Consider the following 23,815-nt stretch of genomic DNA (forward strand, 5'->3'; position numbering starts at 1 on the left):
CAAGTAGCACTGATCAGTAACCATACATTAAGAACTATATTTTGCTTTCTTCTCTTTAGATCAACAATTCTACAGCACTTAAAAGCTAAGAGACAGGAAACATCTTGTGCAGGGATGTTACTAAGGAAAAGAGGTAATGTATCACACGCTTTTACTTCATTCTTTTCTAATAATCCAACTTGATTTAAGCCTAAGTTTGTATCCATCTATCCATCTATTTTTTACTGTCAAGAAACTCTTTTTTCTGTTTTTAGACTGTTCATACGCCTAAGACAATGCCATAAAAATACTGTTGAAACTCATTACGCTATATGTGATAATGTTGATAAGGTATGGTAGACTTAGTAATTCACTTAATCCTTACAACATTCCCATGAGGTATATTCTATTATTATTATCCTCATTTTATGGATGAGGAAATTCAGGCAGAGAAGCTACATAACTTGTTCAAGGTCACATAGCCAGAGCTGGGATTTGAATGTGGGCAGTATGAATCCAGGGTCTATGTTCTTAACCACTACGTATAGCCAGCAAAACAGAGTTAACTCATTCTCATTTCACAGCAACCATGGCATGCAGTCACTGTGAGCTTTCTAAGGATCTTGTTCTACATATGAAACTGGGTTACCAAAAAGATTATTCTCAGAGCGGTTGGGCGCAGTGGATCACGCTTGTAATGCCAGCACTTTGGGAGGCGAGGCAGGCAGATCACTTGAGGTAAGGAGTTTGAGACCAGCCTGGCCAACATGGTGAAACCTCGTCTCTACTAAAAACACAAAAATTAGCCAGGCATGGTGGCATGTGCCTGTAGTCCCAGGTACTCAGAAGGCTGAGGCAGGAGAACCGCTTGAACCTGGGAGGTGGAGGTTGCAGTGAGCTGAGATCACGCCACTGCACTCCAGCCTGGGCGACAGAGGGAGACTCCATCTCAAAAAAAAAAAAAAAAAAAGATTATTCTCAGAGAAAATTACCAGAGTAAGGAACAAATGTACTACAGAAATAATCTAGTTTATTAAATAATTTTCAGAACACATTTTAAAAATTTTTAAATTTTCCTGCATATTCATAAAAGGAAAACTACTTAGAAAAAGAACTGTGAAAACCATGGCTTCTTTTGCCAAAGTACATACCGGCCACATTAAAAATACAGTCATTCAGATATATATGAAGATCTGTATCATTCAGTTTCCTCTATAAAAAACAGGAACTAGATTATATCAGTGGTTCTAAGAGTTTATTTTAGCAGGAGTGATAAGATATTTTATCAAGCTGTCTTCTAGAGTGAATTTAGCAGCACTAAAACATGATGATGTTTCTACTTACAACATCTGTTTTAACAGGAAATCGTCAAAAGCACATCTACAAATAAGCACAACCACTAATAAGCTTATTCACCTTCCATTGAGTTGAATTCTATCAGCTAATTTGGAGAACTGATCTGGAAGTCGTCTCTGTTTTATGACACCCTCAGGAGTAACAGAAACTTCACAGAGAGAGTATGTGTCGGATGCACCGGTCAAACCAAATTCATGAACGGCATGACAAACTACTTCTTTAGCTGTAGTGTCTTTACTGATGATAATGTAGCAACTTTGCTGATCCACTTTGAAAACTCTTATAACTTGATCAGGAATATCTACATAAATAGAAAGATATGCCTTATTATTTTATTTAAAAATTACTTTTAAACTCTTCAAAAAGCAATGTGAAACACAATGATCCCTCTGAACACTAAAATATACATTTCTATTTCACAATATTAACAGAAGTCACTGTTGCATTTATTGATAAATATATCTATTTTTTTTTTTTTCAGTTAACAAACCACTGATAGAAAAACCCAAAGACAAACCTTGTGCTCATACTATATATATGATTTGGAAGCCAGAATTTTTTTCATTTAATAGCTTATAAAACATTTTAATGTCATTATATGCTTCTACAAAACTCTTTTTAATGAAGACATAGTACTCCATAATATATATTTTATATATTTCAATTATCCAAACCCTTAATGACATTTAGATTGCTTACCACTTTCTATTATTATAAATGACATGATATGCCCTGTTATCCCCTGTCAAAAGTAAGTAAGCCTCTGCAGGCAATCTAATTACTTCCTCAGTGAAAATTCTCAAAAACAGAACTCCTGAGTTAGAAGGTATACATATTTTTAAGGTTTCTGAAATATACTGCCAAACTGTTCTCCACAGAGGTTATAATATTTTATAATCCTAGAGTGTAAGGGAACAAATTTGGTCACATCCTTAAAAAAACTGTGTATTAATGTTTGTTTTGCTTTCTCATTTCATAAACCCTATTCTTTTCCTCCCTCTAAAAATAATACCATTATTTTTTCATTTCTTTGGTTACTGGTAAGACTGAGTAACTGATAATGGTCTAATGAACCATTATTCATTTTTAAAAATACTTTTTGGCATCCTTTATGTTTTTTTCCTAATGTACTGTAGTAGATAACAACACTTAGTCAACTATGAAGTGGAAAATGCTTAGTTTCTATATTTTATTTATTTTTAACACAGGAAAATTTTAAATGTTCACCTGGTGAAATCTTAGTCTTTGCCCTTGTAATTTCTGCTCTTAGTAGAAAAATTTGAGACAATGTTTATATGATAAGCACATGTAAATAATAATATTCCACCCCCCCTTGTTCTATCTTATTTCTTTTTGTCATTATAGAACTCTGGACCAATGTTCAACATGATAAGCTAATATTTAATATAATTAAATGTAAGTGAAAAGTGACTTTATAGCATGAACAAATGCTAAAAATTTTCCCAATGACAATAAATTACTGTTGCAAAAGTTTCCTTTTTTAAAAATTAGGAATACAGGCTGGGCATGACTCACACCTATAATCCCAGGACTTTGGGAAGCCAGGACTGGAGGATCACTTGAACCCAGGAGTTTGAGACCAGCCTGGATATATAGCAAGGCTTTGTCTCTACAAAAACTTTTTAAAAATTAGCTGGCTGTGGTGGCACATTCTTGTAGTCCAGCTACTCGGGAGGCAGAAGTGGGAGAATCACTTGAGCCTGGGAGGTTGAAGCTGCAGTGAACTGAGATCATGCCACTGCACTCCACTCTGAGTAACAGAGCAAGACCCAGTCTCAAAAGAGAAAAAAAATTAGGGAATATATATTACTGTGGCTTTTTTGTATGTGTGTGATGACTGCAGTGGGGGCAGGGTGGAAGATTTTGGGGGCTCAAGTAATTATACAGTTTGTCCAGCATCACCTTCTTAGCATCATGGACATTGTTAACCTTTAGAGGAAAAAAAAAATTACAAATTTATCTCAGAATGTCCTGAGGTATAATCCCTGGTATAAAAGGGAGAAATGGAACAGATACAGATATGGCAGGAAATGTTTTCATAAAATATTTTTTTTGGTCCTCTTGAGACTGAGGACCAAAAAAAAAGACTTGCTCTGAGGACTGAAAGATTCAACTGAATATACATGAATATAATTCCAGGGACAAGGGGTCTTAGCCAACATATGTTGAATGTTCTGGGTCCTGTCAAGTTGAAAGTAGAATACTTCATCCACTCAGGTTCCTTCTGTAACAAGGATGCATCAAACTCTCTTTCCTCAATGTATTAAGAAATCTGAGTTATCACATGCACCTTGTTCAGATTTCATTCTGATGAGCCAATCCTTAGTAGGCTGCTGACATCATCAGGTTTTTAAACCTACAAGGTGGGACTGTTTCAAGATTCACCAAAATCAGAGATACTTCTTGAAAGGGTTTGGCTGTGTCCCCAACCAAATCTCATCTTGAATTGTTAACTCCCACAATTCCCACATGTCATGGGAGGGAGCCAGTGGGAGGTAACTGAATCATGGGGGCGAGTCTTTCTCATGCTGTTCTCACAATAGTGAATAAGTCTCACGAGATCTGATGGTTTTAAAAAGAGGAGTTCCCCTGCACAAACTCTCTTTGCCTGTTGTCATCCAAGATGTGACTTGCTCCTCCTTGCTTTCTGCCATGATTGTGAGGCTTCCCCAGCCACGTGGAACCGTTAAGTGTATTAAACCTCTTTCCTTTGTAAATTGCCCAGTCGTGGGTATACCTTTATCAGCAGCGTGAAAACGGACTAATAACTTCTCTACCCTGCGCTAGAAGATTACTGCAAACAAATGGACATTTCAATTTGCCATGAGAAATATACTAAACAAATGGGTTTCCACTATCTTTTTAAGTCCATGAAAAAGGAACAAACAATATACTGTTATTACCTGTACTGTTGCTACTCTCTTCATAAAAGTAGGTCCCAGCCATCCTGGGCTTCAGAATTGAATCATTTTACTAGATCTTTGGGGGCTGAGCCTTAGCCAGTGGTACTGACTGACCTTGAGGAATGGGGAGATGGTCTGATACCTTTTATTACTTTCTTCAGAGAAATTTATTCACAAAGACAGGGTGGGAATTTGTACACATTTCATGTTCTCTTCCCTTGCTGCCAATATATTGTAACATCTTCTGGGAAGGAGCACACAATTGTGTATCTTGCTGCATAGTGTTAAAAAGTCATACTTTGTTAAAGTGATTTGTCCATGTGAAGGACAAATTGTTACATGATCATATAAGAGTGATTCAGGTATCACAAATGGATACCTTTAGAACAGATTCATAAATGGGATTCTCTAAAGGGTATCCCTTAATCCAAACTCTGATGAAACTGCCAAGGTAACAAATGTCAACTTGGAAAAGTGATGGAGAGCCATCAGAGGAAAAACTTTCTCTGCGTTAATATTAATGACAGTGTAAACCTCTATTTTAGAATTGTTACATATATATTATATAATACTCTTTACAAACATGTTTCTTGTTAGTAGGAAAACAACATACATGCCAAGTACAATATTTGGCATGCAGCACTCAAATGTTAATCGCTTAGATGAATGGTCAATATGTTCCAATAAAGTTGAATCAAAAGGGAAAAAAATGATCCAATCATTTCAAATTTTAGGCACAAAGCTAAAATGCACACAAAAATACAGTACAATTTTAAAAGCAAAACAGACATTTAAAAAGAATCTTGGAAGCCAGGGGCGGTGGTTCATGCTTACAATGCTAGCACTTTGGGGGGCTGAGGTGAGCAGACCACTTGAGCCCAGGAGATCAAAACCAGCCTGGGGAACATGGGGAAGCCCCGCCTCCACAAAAATTACAAACGTTATCTGGGCGTGGTGGTGTGTGCCTATAGGCCCAGCTACTCGGGAGTCTGAGGTGGGAGGATCACTTGAGCCCAGGAGGTAGAGGTTGCAGTGAGCCGAGATCACACTATTGCAGTCCAGCCTGGGTGACAGAGAGAGACTCTGTCAAAAAAAAAAAAAAATCTTGGAGGATCAAGATTCATATTTCATATTTAGAAATCTTATGTAATAGGTAAATAAATTTAATAGAAACCTCAGATATCTAGACTTTCAGCCATAGATGAAATTTCTAGAGAGCTAACTTATAAATCTTATAGCAGTAAAATTAAAAAACGAATACTTCAAGGATGTATGTACTGACTCTGAGATTACACTAAAAATGGGAGAACTTTTAGGTATTTAAGATGATCTTTAAAAAAAAAAAGACTGACTTTTCATTCTGCTTTAAATTGTTAATTGCTGAATAAATATTTATGAAGTGCCTGTTATGTGTCAACAGGGTTCCAGGTGATGAAGATACAGTGGTAAGTGAGATACATAAAGCCTCTACTCTCAGGGAATTTACTTACATTCAAGTGAGCTCAAGGACAGACAAGACATCAAGTAAGGAAGAAAATTCATATAGTGAAAAGCACCACACAAAAAACAAAGGGTAGTGGTATACTAAGGATTGAAAAAATTGTTCTGTAAAGAGCCAGATAGTAAACATTTTAAGTTTTGCAGGTCAAGGGGCAAAACACGTATTTTTTAGGCACTTATATAATGAGAAAGACAACAAATTCCCACAAAATAGTTTTTCAAAACTCAAAATATAATAATGCATACATAAAACAGGTAAAGATACGTGAACACAAAGATTAGGCAATACTATAAGTGTCTACTAACAGGGACTGGTCAAAAAAATTGTTAGCTGTTTAAAAATTTGTGGTAGAACAACACATCTTGAAACAGAAAAGTATTCAAAGGTATATTGCTAAAGTGAAACAGTTAAGTGGAAGAAAAGTAAAACATCTCATATGGGGTGCAAGCAATGGCACACACATTTTATGTGCAATGAAATTTCTGGAAGGATCTATAAGTAAATTAAGAACTAAATTCTAGGGGAGTGGTGACTTTTATATTCTATCTTATCCTGGCAGTTTAATTTTTTAAAAGCTATGATTGTGTTCCTTTATAATTAAAAACTAATAAAAATAAGAAATTTCCAATGAAGAAAAGTTTACTATATGAAATAAATCAAATAAGGGTTCGTGCTATTAAGTGAAAAGAAGTAAGCTATAAGTTCTACATGCAGATCTAGAAAAAAAAATTCCTTTTTGAATTCCTTTTAGCCACACTCCTAATTTTTTTTAAGACTCATCTTGTATTGAGTCAGAAATCCCAAAGAACATTTCAGAAGTTACAGAATAGCATGTATACTGATTCTATCCAAACATAAAAACATACATATATTTAAAAAAATGACTAAAAGGATACATGCCAGTTAATACTGGCTACCTTCTAAGTGGAAAGAAAAGTTCTGCTTACTACTTCATTCAATTCTGTATCATTGGACTTTTAAAAAATAACAAAATAATACATACAAACAAGGGCAACAGAATACCATAGTCTTTAAGATACTTACAATAAAAACCAACAGCTGTATGCAGCAAAAATAAAGCAAAATCAACGTAAGCAATCAGAAACAAACTTACAGTTCTGTAGCTTTGCCCCCACTTTCATTCTGATCTAGTAATAACTTTGAAAATGCAGGATAAATATAGGTAAGCTCAAGACCGATAAACATTAATCAAACTTGGCTGTTACATATGTCCTATAATATACATATGTGATGTACATGGCTCATTTAAATTTTTGTGTTGTATAAATTACATAAGAAGCTGAATTTGGAATTAACTGGGAATTGATGTTTTTTTCAATCCAAACATAAATAATATCCATCACTAGATAAAAAACCTTTCACAAAATTACATATTTGGGGGTTTAAAAATACAAGTTAAATACCTATCATATATGTGTTCACATTACTGGTACAAGCACATGCTGCAGACTGAGACACATCAGATGTTCTCTGAACAGGTTTTAAAAAGGCATCTTCATCTTTAGTCTTTTTAACATGTTCTCAAGGAGAGAATTATGTAATCAATCTGAAATCATGTTGAGTAACACACCTTCTCTTTAGAGGTCTGAATTTCAGCTCCATGGGGACTTAGTTTCTAAAACATAGTAATTTCAACCTCTTCTCTTTGTTCCCCCAGCTAAATCTCCAACTTCTCTCTCGCCTCTTCCTACAACCCTATCCCTTATTCCCTCAGCCCCACATCCTACAAATACCTATGGCAAACATACAGCCATATAAACTATTAAAACTACAAATCATAAGATCCCTAATACTTGTCTTATGAAAGCATATATTTAATTTGTGCTTTGGAAGTGTGAAAACACTTTATTTTTGGATATTCCATGTAGTGTGATAAGCACTGCTGTAGAACACACACACAGAGACATAGAAATAAATTCCCATCCTGCCACATAGCAAACAATAGGAGACTGACTCTGTGGCAGAAGGAGGTCGGTTTTCCAGATGAGGTAACACTTGAGTTCAGCACTGACAAATAAAAAGGTTCACTGGACATGCAAGGAGAGGGCCATGGGTGGCAAACACGGGCAAAGAAAGGGCATTCTGAAAGTTCATGCCATACTCAGGAAGGAGGGATGAAGTAATAATGGAGAGAGAATGACAGAACGGGAGGCTAGAAAGGGGGTCGAGGTCAGCAACACTTCTTCTTCACCCTGGTGGTGACATTTCTTTTATGTACCAAGAACTGAATCCAGTTTGCAGTTTTCTTACCTCTGTGATATCTTAGTGCTTGCTTTACCCTTTCCGGTAAATAGTTTAATTAACTTTATACCTTGGTAACAATCTTCACATTAACTTCGGATCAAATAACTGGAGTATTTTCTGTCTCATGAATGACACTTCACTAATATAAAAATCACTACAAATGTCTTAGGAAAGTAATGACTCATTAAATCTTTGTTCTAAAAAGAACACTGGTAGCTATGTAGAGAGTGTGATGTGTCAGAATATGTTATTGGGTTTAATAATCTCTCTAGTGGTTAAGTGGCAACTGAAATACAAAGGAAGAAACCATGTGCAGAATGACCTTCATTAAACTGTTACTATGTTATGTCCTGAGGTTTTTACTGAAGTTGCTATAATAAAACATGAATTTTACTACGGCACTTGTATTTCCATCTAATACCAAGATGGAACTGAGTTTCCTCCCTTTTTACACTAGTTGCTAGGAACTTTAGAGTCAGAACTGAAGGTGAATCAGAACTATGCTTCTTTTGGTAGAAGCATTTTTTTCTCCCACCTTTCCTTGGACTCAATTATATGTTTCACAGTGCTTAACTGTATGTGCTTTGTATTGAAAACCATCTCAAATCCTTTAAGTGATGGATATATAATTATTCAAAGTTGAAGGTTTTCTTCTTTGTAACAAAATTTTAGATTATATAATTGTGACAATTTTTGCCTCAAGACATGAATAGATGCAAAAAAAAAATTAACTTGACATTCCACACTGAACGTCCAAACAACAATGAAAATTATGCTATAATGCTCTGATAACAATACATGACAAATACAACAACTTTAGCTTCAGGTGTTTGAGGAAAAATCTGCTTTTAGAAAATTACGAACACTTTTCTGACAGAAAAAGGTAAGTGAGGCCACTTAGATTAAAATAATCTGCCTTATTCTTTCCCACACCCTGAGTAAGACATATCTTGGCTGAGAAGGGTCTCTGTTTTCACTCTACTGCTTAGATTAGGATTACTAAAAGATACCTAATTCTGTGGTTAGAGGTAGTCTCCTTTTTTTTTTTTTTTTGAGACGGAGTCTCACTCTGTCACCCAGGCTGGAGTGCAGTGGCGCGATCTCGGCTCACTGCAAGCTCTGCATCCCAGGTTCACACCATTCTCCTGCCTCAGCCTCCCAAGTAGCTGGGACTACAGTCACCTGCCATCACGCCTGGCTAATTTTTTGAATTTTTAGTAGAGATGGTGTTTCACCGTATTAGCCAGCATGGTCTCAATCTACTGACCTCATGATCCGCCCGCCTCAGCCTCCTAAAGTGCTGGGATTACAGGCGTAAGCCACTGCGCCCGGCCAGAGGTAGTCTCTTTTTCATGTATTTCTGTTCCATTTTAGAGGATGTACCATTCAAATTAACAGAACAAGACAATCTCCCTTTAGCTTTTTGCATCAAGTCATAATTTAGAGTTAAGAGGGCTGCAAGTAACTCTAGTATTTGCTGCACAAGGCTTAACCATCTAGTTGTTCATTTGGTACCAATATGGCAATATAAAATCACATATGAAAATTACCTGAAGGATTGGAAAAATCCAACATACTGGTGGTAGGCTGCAGGAGATCAGGGCTGCTAGATGAGAGTGTTCCAGGGATGGGCATTATAGCCAGACTATGCCTACAGTGCCTTGTTCCCACAATGCTGTCATCTTGTGATTGGCTTAGGCCTCCATCACTTCAAAAGAATGTCACATATCACTTTAAAGTATTTGAGAGTACTTAAGCAGTAAACATTTCTGTTCCCTGTGCACTAAGGCATAACAGAACCAAACCAAAGAGGTGATTTAAACAATTGAAATACTACAGCAATTTTTAAAAGACAACTGTAATGATAAAAACGGCACTAAAATTTTTAACAATTACATTAAAATAAAATCTAACTTATACATCTAAGTAATTCTACTATATCCTAATTAAATTGTCTTATTTAGTGTCTCCCAGTTTGGGTGAAGAAATGGAACCTGAGTATTTAGGGAACCCTTCAAATTTGCCAGTTCTAGTGGACACTAATATATGTATCCAAAAATGCACAGCCACACCATAGCAAGGTGTTCTCTTTCTCCAGAAAATCTCGGTCATCCTCTAGGAAAAAGAGGGAATCTACATTCGAACCAAAAAATATGGCAGGTAGTAGATAATAATGGGGCCAAGGTCAAGTGACAAAGTAAGAGTGGTCTTTAAACACTGGACCAGAAAAAAAATAGAATTATGAAAATTACAGTCTCTAAAGTTCATTCTAAGGGTACATTATTTCTTATTTAATCTCTCAAGTCTAATTATTTAAGCAAACAAAATATTCTTCCTTTTAAATATTTTAGAAATGTGACAAAGACAACTTCTAAATCTACCTAAGAGAAAAAATAAAAACAAAGAAACAAACACCGTCACTTAGGTTTTAGACACCCCCAGATTTTAGCTTACTTTTAAGCAAAGCAGTCCTACAAAAATGTAAGATAGCAGTGAAAAAAATTTCCATCAACATCAATAACCAAAAACTACTTCTAAGGGTTGTACTTATGTTAAAACCAATGCTCTGTTACTATTAATTCTTGTCTATATTTTATCAAATGCAGTATTCTGCCTAGTACTTGCTATGCATACAAACAGAAGTATCACAGAATATTTACCTATTATCATGAAAAAGATTAAGGTAGAGTACTATAAATGAATACTATGGAATACATTTAAATTATGTTAGATGTAAAATATAGGATTTTAGGTAGATTAGAAAACTATGCAAGATGGAGAGTTAAGACTGTTAAACTGCTAAAGGACTGTTAATAGTCAGACATGAAAGAGAGGGCCAGGATATGACAGAGCTGAAGAGTCAGAGAAAAGCAAAGAGACATGGAAGAAAGCAAAGATTAGTGTTTCAAGGGCAAGCTTTGATGTCAGGCAGACCTGAGCTACTAGCTGCTTGACTTCAGGCAAATTTCATTCTCTTTCTAAACTTTGGTTTTCTCATCTGTAAATGTGAGCAATACTATCTCCTCCAGGAATACTGAAAAATTAGGACTTTAATTAAGAATGGACTTACTTTTACAAAAATTAAAATGAGAACAGGGCTGGGCACGTTGGCTCACATCTTTAATCCCAGCACTTTGGGTGGCGGAAGTGGGTGAATCACCTGAGTCAGGAGTTTAAGACCAGCCTGGCCAACATGGCGAAACCCCATCTCTACTAAAAATACTAAAATTAGCCAGGAGTGGGGTGGCGCGTGCCTGTAATCCCAGCTACTCGGGAGGCTGAGGCAGAAGAATCGCTTGAACCCGGGAGGCGGAGGTTGTAGAGAGCTGAGATCACGCCATTCCACTCCAGCCTGGGCGACAGAGCAAGACTCCGTATCAAAAAATAAAAATAATAATAATAATAATAAATTAAATTAAATAAAATAAGAATAGTACAAACCCAGAAGGGAGAATTATTTATTTTACTCAATTTATATTAAAAAGTAGAGGTAGGTCCGAGTAAAGGTACTATAGAAACAAGAAGTGCTTTCCTGGGGAGAGAATTTGACAGATAAAGCAAAGGAGATATCTCATTTGATAAATCATTTGCATTTACCCTAAATAGGCTCCTTATAATTTGGTTTGCATTCCTAAAGATCAGAGTTAAATGTTCTAAGGTTAGGTAAGAGAAAATAAGAGGAAAAAGCACTTTCAAAGGTATTTAAATTATATAGAAAATAAAGATTTTTTTTTTTAAAGTCTTTCTTTAATTGACTTTTGAAAACAAACACATCAATTTTTGGACACAGAGGGTGTGATAACAATCCAAGGAAGCAAACCATTCAAGAGGCTGTCCAGTCCTACTACTAATAAAGTAGAAGCAACTTTAGCAACGTTAAAAAGTTACAATTTTCTATTAAAGGGAATTAACCGCATCAGTGACTGCAGCAAGCTGGAATCACTATAGACTAAGACATACAGAAAATACAAAAAGTGGCCGGGCGCGGTGGCTCAAGCCTGTAATCCCAGCACTTTGGGAGGCCGAGACGGGCGGATCACGAGGTCAGGAGATCGAGACCATCCTGGCTAACACGGTGAAACCCCGTCTCTACTAAAAATGCAAAAAAACTAGCCGGGTGAGGTGGCGGGCGCCTGTAGTCCCAGCTACTCGGGAGGCTGAGGCAGGAGAATGGCATAAACCTGGGAGACAGAGCTTGCAGCGAGCTGAGATCCGGCCACTGTACTCCAGCCTGGGTGACAGAGCGAGACTCCGTCTCAAAAAAAAAAAAAAAAAAAAAAAAGAAAATACAAAAAGTCCTTGTATCTCTTACTGATGCTATTTAACATCGCTTCTGCTTTTGAATGCTCAATAGAGACAATATTGTGTAGCTATAAATACGTAAAGCTGGTTACAAAACTGTAGTAATTAAAGTGTGAGGTGCATAAATGAAAACTATACTGCTATGTACAATCCATGCTATGCCATGAATGAAACAGTATTTAGTTGGCAAAATTTCCATGCTTATTTGAAAGCTGAGTTGATAAAGCCCATTTGGCAAGTAATTGTATCATTCTTACCAAAACAGTCTCCTGAGAAGGTGATGCAATAACAGAAGCAAAATTGTTTAAAAAAATTTCTCAATACTTCCCCAACACTAAATTTACTTAGGATAAAAGTACTTGGTTTCATATTATGAAACTAAAAAGGCCACATAAATATCAGCAATATGTAAATAAAAAAGAATCCCAATATTTAAAAAGCAAACAAAAAATATGTTGACAAGAAATGGGGAGGAAAAATACAATTCCTGTTAAGCAAGCAAGGCAGTTTATTTTGGGGATTGTTACAATGAATAATACAGAGATGTTACTTAGGCAACTGTGATTTTAAAAACAAAATAAAAGCTGCGTGATTTTAAAAAAGAAAAACAGATTTCCTGAAATGTGAAGAATTCTTAGGTCAATAAAAACCATACTTCTGTCTTAACTTACAGATGTAATTCAAACTAGTAACATTTTTCACTTTAATTTTTAGGAACATTCTTTTAAAATTATATCATGATTTCTTTGGGATTTTGGAATTATCTATTCTTATCTCAAGTATTTGTTCTTTCCTTACATTCTTTCTTTTCTGTGACAACTCATCCTCTACTCTTACAGAATTGAGTGCTGCTAAAGGTAGAGAACAAGTTTCCGTTCTTGGTGCCTCTTCCAAAGAGGTCTGGCACAGAGGAGATGCTCAGAAATTGTGAAACTGAACTCATTAAACATTTTTTTCAATAAAAAAATAACAAATGTTCAAGAAGAAAACTTGTAAAACACAAAAAGAAAGCACAGAAGGGAAAAATTACCTATGAAACCATGCCTTCCAAAAACCACAATCAACATTATGATAGTTTTCCTTCTAGTCATTTTTCTGATGTATAGTACAATTTATTTAACCAATCCTTGCAGTTGGACATTTAGGGTGTTCCAATTTTGTTTTAGTATAGATAAAACAACTTATAGCATCTATATATAAATCTTCATCTAATTACTATTAGAAACAGAACTACTGAATCAAAGAATTTTGTCATTTAAAAATATTTACTGGCCAGGTGCGGTGGCTCAAACCTGTAATCCCAGCACTCTGGGAGGCTAAGGCAGGTGGATCACTTGAGGTCAGGAGTTCCAGAACAGCCTGGCCAACACGGTGAAACCCTGTCTCTACTAAAATTAAAATTTACTTATGTATTTATGTATTTATTTTTATTTTTATTTTTCAGTTGGAGTTTCACTCTATCGCCCAGGCTTAAGTGCAGTGGCATGATCTTGGCTTGCCACAACCTCCACCTCCCCGGGTTCAAGTGATTTCCCTGCCACAGCCTCCCGAGTAGCTGGGATTACAGGCATGTGCCACACCACGCCCAGCTAATTTTTGTAGTTCTCTTGCCTCAGCCTCCCAAGCAGCTGGGATTACAAGTGTGCGCCACTATGTCCAGCTAGTTTTTTGTATTTTTTGGTAGAGATGGACTTTCACAATGTTGGTCAGGCTGGTCTCAATCTCCTGGCCTCAAGTGATCCCTCCATCTCAGCCTCCCAAAGTGCTGGGATAACAGGTGTGAGATACTGTGTCCAGCCAGAATTTTGCCACTTTTAAAGCTTTTAATAAAAAGGCATCACTTTATATTAGCACACCAGTTTAAACTTTTATAAACTTATTACATTATCAATTCTGTCCCTGACCATTCTTTTTGTCAGTCTGTGACTAAACAAACGGTATCCAGGATTAAACTGTATATCCTGGATCAGTATCAATACAGACCATCTGAGTCATGTTTTCTGCCTATTTTTCCATTGAAGTTTTAGTGATTTTTTTTTCCTATTTGATTTCTGAGAGCTCTTTATATATAAAGGATAGTATACTTTTGTGTAGCAGAAGGAATTGTCTGAATTCACTTCAACTGACTGTCAATAAATATAAGATACATTCTCAAAAATGCAAAATGGCCAGTCTGAAAGGTAAGACAGCTCTCCCAACAAAACAGCCTCCAGAAACCTTTGACTTCCAAGATAACCTATTTTTTCTGTATTTATGTGGCTGAAATACTTTGCATTTTACTCCTTGGAAACGTGTTTGGAAGGGACAGACAGGTTAATATAAACTTCTGCAGTGCAGCATTTTATTCATATTTATATTCATAACCAAGCGTTTTCTTGTTGACACAAAGCAAGACATCCAATAATCCCTTCTGAGTTTAAGTAAAACTATTTTTACCAGATAGTCCTCTTTTTTGGGTACCAATATAAAGTTATAATGCTTGAAAATATTCAACTGACTGTTCCTGGCGACCTCAGTTCTACACCTCTTGCTGCAACCAAAGACAGAATTCAGGTATAGTAACTAATTCCCACACCTGTCACCAAAGGATAATACGGAGTTGAGATACTGATTTAGCTGCCTAAAACTTGAGTACAGCTGGTTAGAATGTGATAGTAACAAGTTGAAGACAGTTATAATTATAGTGTTATCTGTCTTTGGATGATACATGTCACAACTGTGTCACTGGTCAAAATGAGACACAGTTAACGGGAGAAAGATGTATTCCAGACAAAACCCATTAAGGTTTCTAGAAGTGGAACTCAGGGCATTAACCCCTGAGGAATTCTCTTCATGCATTCTTTTCTGCCTTCTGGATCCTCGGTTTTGTCCCTTTTCCACAGTGACTTCCAGTCATCCCCACCTGTCCCCGACCTCTTCAGTGTAGGCTGGCTCCTCTAACATTCTCCTTACTCAATCCCCATTTGTGAGACCATGCATTTTCTTATAGTGTTCGCTACAGTACACTCAACATTCAAAAATTTTCGTATTTTAAAGTAATGATTTCTATAAGCCACTTGACCTCAAGGATAGAATGACTAATGAACTTTTAGAAAAAGTTCAGGGTATTTTAATCCTCTGAGTTTCAAATTAAATGAAGAGCAAATGTGTTTCCCTGGCTGGAAATAAGAACTCAGGAAGATGAGCATTTCTGGCTAGAAAATCTCTGAGATGTTTTAATTATTGAAAAAATATTTAAAAATAGTATCACTAAAGATGAGAGCTGACACAATTCCAAGTTGCCTCCCAATTGTTAACTCTGCTATCACTGCTATATTGTGCTGTATCCACAACCCCAAATCACTAACACGGCCATCAGAGAGGTCTTCCTAAAAGAACAAATTTTATCAAATCACATGTCTTCTTACGGCTCCCAGTCATGACACAATGAAGTCTATTATCTTTAGCATAATATTCAAGGTCCCTCATAACCTACTTCTCTTGCTCCGGCTCTAGTTATATACACAGAAACACAATCTATTCAAACCTAACAAGTCTGTTCCTGCCTCTACTTATTAACCTATAATGTGAGAACTTTGCAATTTGCTTAGATTATCAACTCTTGGAGGATAAGAACCTTGATCTATTTATCTTCCTGTCTCTGGCTTAGGATATAATAAATGTGTGGAGAATAAGGGTTCCTGATGTGAATTTCTCAGAGTTAAGGACTATCTCTTTTTGTTTCTATAACTATCATCTGGCAAATTACCAGGAACTTTCAGGAGGCAAATAAATATTTTCTTTTAATGTATTTTTTTGAACTTGCTTTATTTCGTTCACTGATTATTCACTGTCTTAACTTATTCAAAAAACATGAACTGAGTGCCTAGTATGTGCTAAGTATTGTACTGCTCTTGATTAGAACTTTGGTAATTGCTTCAGGAAGTTGCTAATGTAATATATACTAGAGTCATCCCCCAATCATGACAATTTAGTGGTCTAATTCCATCAGTATTTTACAGACCTTAATTTACATTTAAAATCTTCAAGTATTACTAAGTTTTGGTGATATCCCATTTTGGAAATAGAAATAGGTCTGATTAAAAAGTTCAACTTTAGAATTCAAGAAGGAATAAATGGTGCTGCAAAGGAAAAATGATTTAAAAAAAACAAAAACAAAAACTGGTGAATGAGTCCCAAGATTTAAGGTGTACAATCTGTACAGATCAGGTGACTAAAATTGGACCAAAAATGTTTAAAAATAGATTTCACAAAATAAAATGAGCAGTCTTTTCCAAAATTCAAAATAATGCTATTATATAATCTGAAAGTTGTAACTTCATGAAAGTGATAGGGAGAAGTTCAAATGTATTCTTATTTAAGTACTGTTTGAAGACTGTATGATACACTAGTTAAAGCAAAACTTACCCGTCTCCCCCCACCCCAAATAAAAACTTTATAGTGAAGATGAAAATTCCTGCATGGCTAAGATTGGCATTACCTACCTAAATAGCTTTGGAGGCAAGATACTAAATCGTGTTTTATCCAAAATCTTCCTGATTTTGTTTCTTCCACCTGAAACAGTATTTGCTTTAACTTTCTTACTTCCTTTCTCCTGTGATGTCTGTTCAATATCTCCTGGCACATGCTGGATAGAATGGCGATTACTTTTTTTTTCAGCAATTTTGGGAATATGAGGAACACCAGATTTCTCTTGTTCAGTCCTAAAAAGTAACTCTTTGAACACTGTGGAAATAAAACAAATGTGTCATTTCTTTTCTTCTCTTTAGAAAATTTTTACACCAACAACAAATTTTAAGGATAAATACAGTGATTTTCCATTATTTGAACTTTTGCAGTCTCATTCAACTAAACATTGTCAAGTATTTACCCGTCCTTTAGCAGCTATATCTACTTCTTTCTTTAGTTTTTATACCTGATTATACTTCTGATGTTGCCCAACACTAATACAAGGAAAGTCAGTGGGGGGGAAGGGAAAGGAAGAGGGCAGACTACAGGCAGGTTTGAAAAAAACAGATTCCTATTGAGGTAGTAAGTAATATAACACTAATCAACTAATTTTATAGAAACAGATATTTAGGTTCTATTGTATGTTATTCCTTATAATACAGCTGACCCTTGAACAACATCAGTTTGAACTATGTGGGTCCATTTATACTTGGATTTTTTTCAACCAAACATGGATTGAAAATACAGTATTCTTGGGATGCAAAAACCTGTGTATGGCTCTGAAGAACCAACTGAGAGTCTGGAATATGCACAAATTTTGGTATACATGGGGTGGAGGTCCTGTAAACAACCCTATGCATATACCGAGGGATAACTACATATGTCACTTGAGATGAGACCTCACTACTATAGTCAGGTTCAGATGTAAAATTTAGATGAGAAAAGCTTTGTTGGTCTTTATTTTTACTTTTACCAAAAAACAGTAATTTTGTTTATTTATTGATTTATTGATTTTGAGAGTCTCACTCTGTCGCCCAGGATGGAGTACAGTGGCGCAATCTCAGCTCACTGCAACCTCCACCTTCCGGGTTCAAGCGATTCTACTGCCTCAGCTTCCAGAGTAGCTAGGATTACAGGCACGTATCACCACACCGGGCTAATTTTTGTATTTTTAGTAGAGGTGGGGTTTCCCCATCTTGGCCAGGTTGGTCTCGAACATCTGACCTCAGGTGATTCACCCACTTCAGCCCCCCAAAATGCTGGGATTACAGGCATAAGCCACCATGCCCGGCCTAATTTTGGTAATTTAAATTTGGTAATATATAACGATTCCTCACGGTCACATTTATGAGGCTATGTCATTCGGTAAAGCTGCTAAAAAATATCCATTTCAGTGGTCTGAACTAAACAAGTAAACAACCTATCATATCCTAGATACTGCTTTTTTTTTTTTTTCTTTTCTTTTTGAGACAGAGTTTCGCTCTAGTTGTCCAGGCTGGAGTGCAATGGTACAATCTCGGCTCACCACAACCTTCGCCTCCTGGGTTCAAGCGGTTCTCCTGCCTTGGCCTCCCGAATAGCTGGGATTACAGACATGACACCAACATACCTGGCTAATTTTGTATTTTTAGCAGAGATGGGGTTTCTCCATGTTGGTCAGGCTGGTCTCGAACTCCTGACCTCAGGTGATCTGCCCGCCTCGGCCTCCCAAAGTGCTGGGATTACAGGCATCAGCCACCATGCCTGGCCCTTTTTTTTTTTTTCCCTTTTTTTGAGAAAGGGTCTCACTCTGTTGCCCAGGCTGGAGTTCAGTGGCATGATCACAGCTCACTGCATCCTTGGCCTTCCTGGGCTCAGGTGATCCTCCAACCTCAGCCTCTTGAGCAGCTGGGATTACAGGAGTGTGCCACCATGCCAGGTTAATTTTTGTATTTTTTTGTAGAGATGGGGTTTTGACATGTTGCCTAGGATGACCTCGAACTTCTAGGCTCAAGAGATCTGCCTGTTTCAGCCTTCCAAAGTGCTGGGATTACAGGCATAAGCCACCGTGCCTGGCCTCAGATATCTATCAAGTCTAACTAAGTCTGGTAAATTACTTCATCCTTAATGAGGGTGCAGGTACATTTGGGAAATTACTTTTTTAGCAATCTATTTGCCTACACCAAATTTTTGCCTTGTGAGGATGGCTACATCTCCTTGGGATAAAGCAAAGATAAATCTGTATAAGGTAAATATCTAGCAGCCATGAGTCATGGCACTGAGGAAGTCTGAATTACAGAGAAATAGTGGTTGTGTATTCTTAGAATAGAGTTAAATGTCTTCAGCTGCATGAGCTGTGGAAGCAAACACTCAGCTTATCATTAGATATAGCTTTGAGCAGTATATGCGGCACCTTTTTTTATTTTTTAAGCTATAAATTATGTAAACATGCCCACTGAAAAATCCAATCACAGAGATTTTTTCTGGAGAACAACAGAAAAGAAAAGCAAGAGTTTCCCATGAAATTAAAGAACTTACAAGTAAGACAGAAATGGATAAAGCCTTAAGAATGGATTAAAACATTTACAACTTGGTATTCACTTGTAAAATCTGGACTGATTTGAGGGTTTCAACAGAAGGACGATATCACATTACCAAAGCACAGTGCAAGTTTATGAAAAGCACATTTTTCTGCTTTCAAAATGATGGAGACTTTTTAGAAGTTACCTTCCATACAGTCTGCATGATTAAAATGAAGTAAAATATTTTTAAAATTTCACGTTATTTTAAGCCATATGGTAATAACATATATACACACACACGCACACATATGTATATATGTACATTTATATATGTATTTTTTGGAAACAGGGTCTGGTGTCACTCTGTCATCCAGGCTGGAGATCACAGCTCACTGCAGCCTTGACTTTATGGGCTCATGTGATCCTCCCACTTTTGCCTCCTGGGTAGCTGGGACTACAGGCATGTGCTACTGCGCTCAGCTCATTTTTTCTATTTTTGTAGAGATGTGGTCTCACTATGTTTCCTAGGCTAGTCTTGAACTCCTCGGCTCAAACAATCCTTCTGGCTCGCCCTCCCAAAGTGATGGGATTATAGGGGTGAGCCACCATGACCGGCCAATACTTTTTAAATCTAAAATTCAGACATTCATTCATTCAAAAAATATTAACCTATAAATATAGGTCAGGTACTTCACTTGATGTTTGTATAATACTCCTGTTGTGGAACTTACAGTCAGTCTAAGACACATAAAACATAACCAGAGGAACTACTTAAAAGAGCAGGAAAGGGCAATCTTCCTTAAGCAAGTCAGTCACCTTGGAAAAAGAAATCAAAAAGATGAGATTTTAACTAGGCAAAGAAGAAGGATGAGTAATCCTAGGTAGAGAAAATCTCAAGTTCAAAGTCCCTGTGGTAGAAGGGAAGTTCAAGAAAATGAAAATGACTAGAGAACAAGGTAGCGATGAGGCCAGATAATACTACGCTGAAGTATTCAAATTTTCTGTTGGAGCAACAGGAAAACTTTGAGAGGGCAGATTTCCTTAGTAGTGTGTATATAAGGTAACTGAATTATTTTTAAAAATTGTTAAATTTGGCTGGGTGTGGTGACTCATGCCTGTAATCCCAGCACTTTGGGAGGCTGAGGAGGGCGGATCACTGGAGGTCAGGAGTTCGGGACCAGCTTGGTCAACATGGTGAAACTCCACCTCTACTAAAAATACAAAAATTAGCTGGGAATGGTGGCAGATGGCTGCAATCCCAGCTACTCCAGAGGCTGAGACAGGAGAATCGCTTGAACCTGGGAGGCGGAGGTTGCAGTGAGCCGAGGTTGAGCCACTGCACTCCAATCTGGACAACAGAGCAAGACGACTCTGCCTCAAAAAAAAAAAAAAAAAAAAAACAAAAACTGTTAAATTTCTCCACTGGACCTGAGTATGTAATTATAAGTAAAAATGTGTGGAGCTTGTAGTTTGTTTTAAAGAAGAGAAACGATTGTGTTAAATTTTAAAAAATAGGGACAAAAATGAAAGGATAACGAGCACACATAGTTACAATGCTATTAAACAGCAGTATCAGACATTGTACATAAACCAAAAGTAAAAGTGCGAAAGAATCTATAAAAGCTTAAATTTGACTACATAAAAACTAAAAATGTCTCTCTTCTTACATACATGTATATGAGTTCACAAACACAAGGAATAAAAGTCAAAACACAAACCACTTGCGGAAAATACTTTCAACTCTTTAAAAAGAGTTGAAAAAAAAAAGAGTGTCTTGGCCGGGTGCAGTGGCCCACGCCTGTAATCCCAGCACTTTGGGAGGCCGAGGTGGGTGGATCACGAAGTCAGGACATTGAGATCATCCTGGCCATCACGGTGAAACCCCGTATCTATTAAACAATACAAAAAATTAGCAGGGTGTGGTGGTGGGCACCTGTAGTCCCAGCTACTCAGGAGGCTGAGGCAGGAGAATGGTGTGAACCTGGGAGGCGGAGCTTGCAGTGAGTGGAGATTGTGCCACTGCACTCCAGCCTGGGCGACAGAGCGAGACTCCATCTCAAAAAAAAAAAGACTTTATAGAAAATAAATGCCAAAACACACAAAAAAGGTGCTCAACCTTACTTGTTATTAAATAACGTATATCGAAATTTAAAAGGCTGATTATACCCATGGCAGAGGCTTTTTTTCTGACACAGAGTCCTGCTCTGTTGCCAGGCTGGAGTGCAGTGGTGTGATCTCGGCTCACTGCAACCTCCACCTCCCAGGTTCAAGCGATTCTCCTGCCTCAGCCTCCCGAGTAGCTGGGACTACAGGTGCCCGCCACCACGCCCAGCTAATTTTTGTATTTTTAGTAAAGACAGGGTTAGCCAGGATGGTCTCGATCTCTTGACCTTGTGATCTGCCCGCCTGGGCCTCCCAAAGTGCTGGGATTACAGGCGTGGGCCACTGCACCCGGCCAAGACACTCTTATACACTGATGAATGAAGCATAGATTGTAATAAAACTTTCAGAAAGTAAAACCCTGTAGTGTCTGTCAAAAGTAATTCCACTTTGAGAAATTTATCATATAGATGGATTATATGAGCATAAAAGTACAAAGAATTTTTATTATATCTCTGTTAATAGCAAAAGCTATAAACAATCTAAAATATCTAGCAATATGACATTAACTCAACAGATTATGGTGATAATAGAATTCTATGTAATAATAAAAATTATGTAACAAGTAGGTCTGTATGACCAATGTGAAATGGCACAGAATATTGTACACAGTATGGTTCCACTGTATATCTATTTTTAGTATTTTAGTTTTCAAAATACATGCACGTATTACTTTTATTAAAACTTAAAAAGACAAGTTATCTGAGAAATGGGATTTTGGGATTTAGAGACAGAGTCTCACTCTGTTGCCCAGGCTGGAATGCAGGGACACAATCACAGCTCATTATAGTCTTGAATTCCTGGGCTCAAGTGATCTTCCTGCCTCAGCCTCCCAAGTAGCTGGGACTACAGGTGCACGCTACCATGCCCAGCTAAATTTTAGTGTTGTGCAGAGACCAGGTCTCACTATGTTGCCCAGGCTGGTCTAGGAACTCCTAGCCTCAAGTGATCCTCCCGCCTCAGCCTCCTAAAGTGCTAGAATTACAGGCATGAGCCACCATGCTTGGCTAGAAGTGGGATTTTTATTTTATTATTATTTTTTGAGACAGAGTCTCGCTCTGTCACCAGGCTGGAGTGCAGTGGCGCGATCTCGGCTCACTGCAAGCTCTGCCTCCTGGGTTCACATCATTCTCCTGCCTCAGCCTCCTAAGTAGCTGATACTACAGGCGCCCACCACCACGCCCGGCTAATTTTTTGTATTTTTTAGTAGAGACGGGGTTTCAGCGTGTTAGCCAGGATGGTCTCGATCTCCTGACCTTGTGATCCGCCCGCCTTGGCCTCCCAAAGTGCTGGGATTACAGGCATGAGCCACCGCACCCGGCCTAGAAGTGGGATTTTTAAAGATATTAGAAAGCTGAGGAAGCCAAGAGGAATAGATTAATTAAAATTCCAGAATAGGAAGAGAGTAAACTGAGAATGCCAGCTGTTTTCTTCTCTGGGTGTATTTGCTTAATCTAAATATGAGGTGTGGGTCAGGTAGAGGAACTCTTCGAGGAGAAAGAGAACTTCAGATGGCTGTGAGTGCTTGCATGGAAACTAGAATACAATGAAGCCTAAAAGCAGTGTCACTTTTCTCGAGGGGACAACTGCTATTAGTAGGAGTTCCCTTTTCTCACTCCTTAAGCCAGGCCTCTCCTGAGTACTGTACCACAGTAGTCACATCCAGGTTTCAGGTTGCCTTGAGTCCAACCTAGGGCATACTAGAACTAAAATAATAGTGAATTCATTGCTGGTGGCGGTACTTTGAATTACGGTATTCTTTTGTGAATTGCCTGTTACTATTTGCTGTTCAGAGTTCTCAAATAAGTGGATCACCATTCTGTCCAGGTTTACTACTAAGCTCAGTGGGAGATGAAGGGTGGTGTGTGTTTACTCCATCTTATCTGGAAATGGAACACTTAATTTGATTTTTATCTTCATGGACATAAGATAGCAAACTTACAATCTGTGTCTGATATTCTGAAGCACCTGTGCTTCTGTTTCTGTTGGTTCTGGTTCATACTGACTTTTAAGAGTACCTCATAATCTTTGCTTGACTCTGTTTTTAAAAAAACTATTTTTAGAAATAAGTTGCTGTTAGTATCCTCTAAAGAAGATATTTATTTTCTTTTGTCAGGCACCTGTAATCTAAATCCAGGGCCAAAACTATAAGTTTTCCTGGGTCACCTAGATGGTCAGTTAGGTACAGCGCACATCCACTTCAGACAGAGCTTTTCAAAGTCTCAATCCTAACGAAGGTTGTAATGCTATAGTTTTGGGCACTGAACTACAAACCTGTAAGTTTATCAAGGAGCTCCTCTCAGTTGTATTCTATGGATGGGAAAATGGCCCTGGAAAAAAAGACATCACTTTGGGATACGGTCCCAGGAGTGGAAAAG

The 23,815-nt window shown here is 37.4% G+C and overlaps 1 protein-coding gene across 16 annotated transcripts in view; it reads right to left on the reverse strand.

The window, feature by feature from the left end:
• RAPGEF6 (Rap guanine nucleotide exchange factor 6) overlaps nucleotides 1-23,815 on the reverse strand; it is a 211,261-nt gene that overhangs the window by 39,904 nt on the left and 147,542 nt on the right. For 11 of the 16 annotated variants that reach the window (XM_031666770.1, XM_031666773.1, XM_031666774.1 and 8 more), the window contains 4 exons: nucleotides 16,812-17,052; nucleotides 9,576-9,733; nucleotides 6,805-6,819; nucleotides 1,396-1,636 (listed from right to left, as the gene is read on the reverse strand). In XM_031666770.1, coding sequence (XP_031522630.1) covers nucleotides 1,396-1,636; nucleotides 6,805-6,819; nucleotides 9,576-9,733; nucleotides 16,812-17,052 — 655 coding nt within the window. The remainder of the gene's footprint in view (nucleotides 1-1,395; nucleotides 1,637-6,804; nucleotides 6,820-9,575; nucleotides 9,734-16,811; nucleotides 17,053-23,815) is intronic. The other 5 variants (XM_031666769.1, XM_031666776.1, XM_021940196.2 and 2 more) reach the window with 1 other exon arrangement.

The sequence above is a fragment of the Papio anubis genome, chromosome 5, assembly GCF_008728515.1.
Source record: "Papio anubis isolate 15944 chromosome 5, Panubis1.0, whole genome shotgun sequence".
NCBI classification, from domain to species: Eukaryota; Metazoa; Chordata; class Mammalia; order Primates; family Cercopithecidae; genus Papio; species Papio anubis.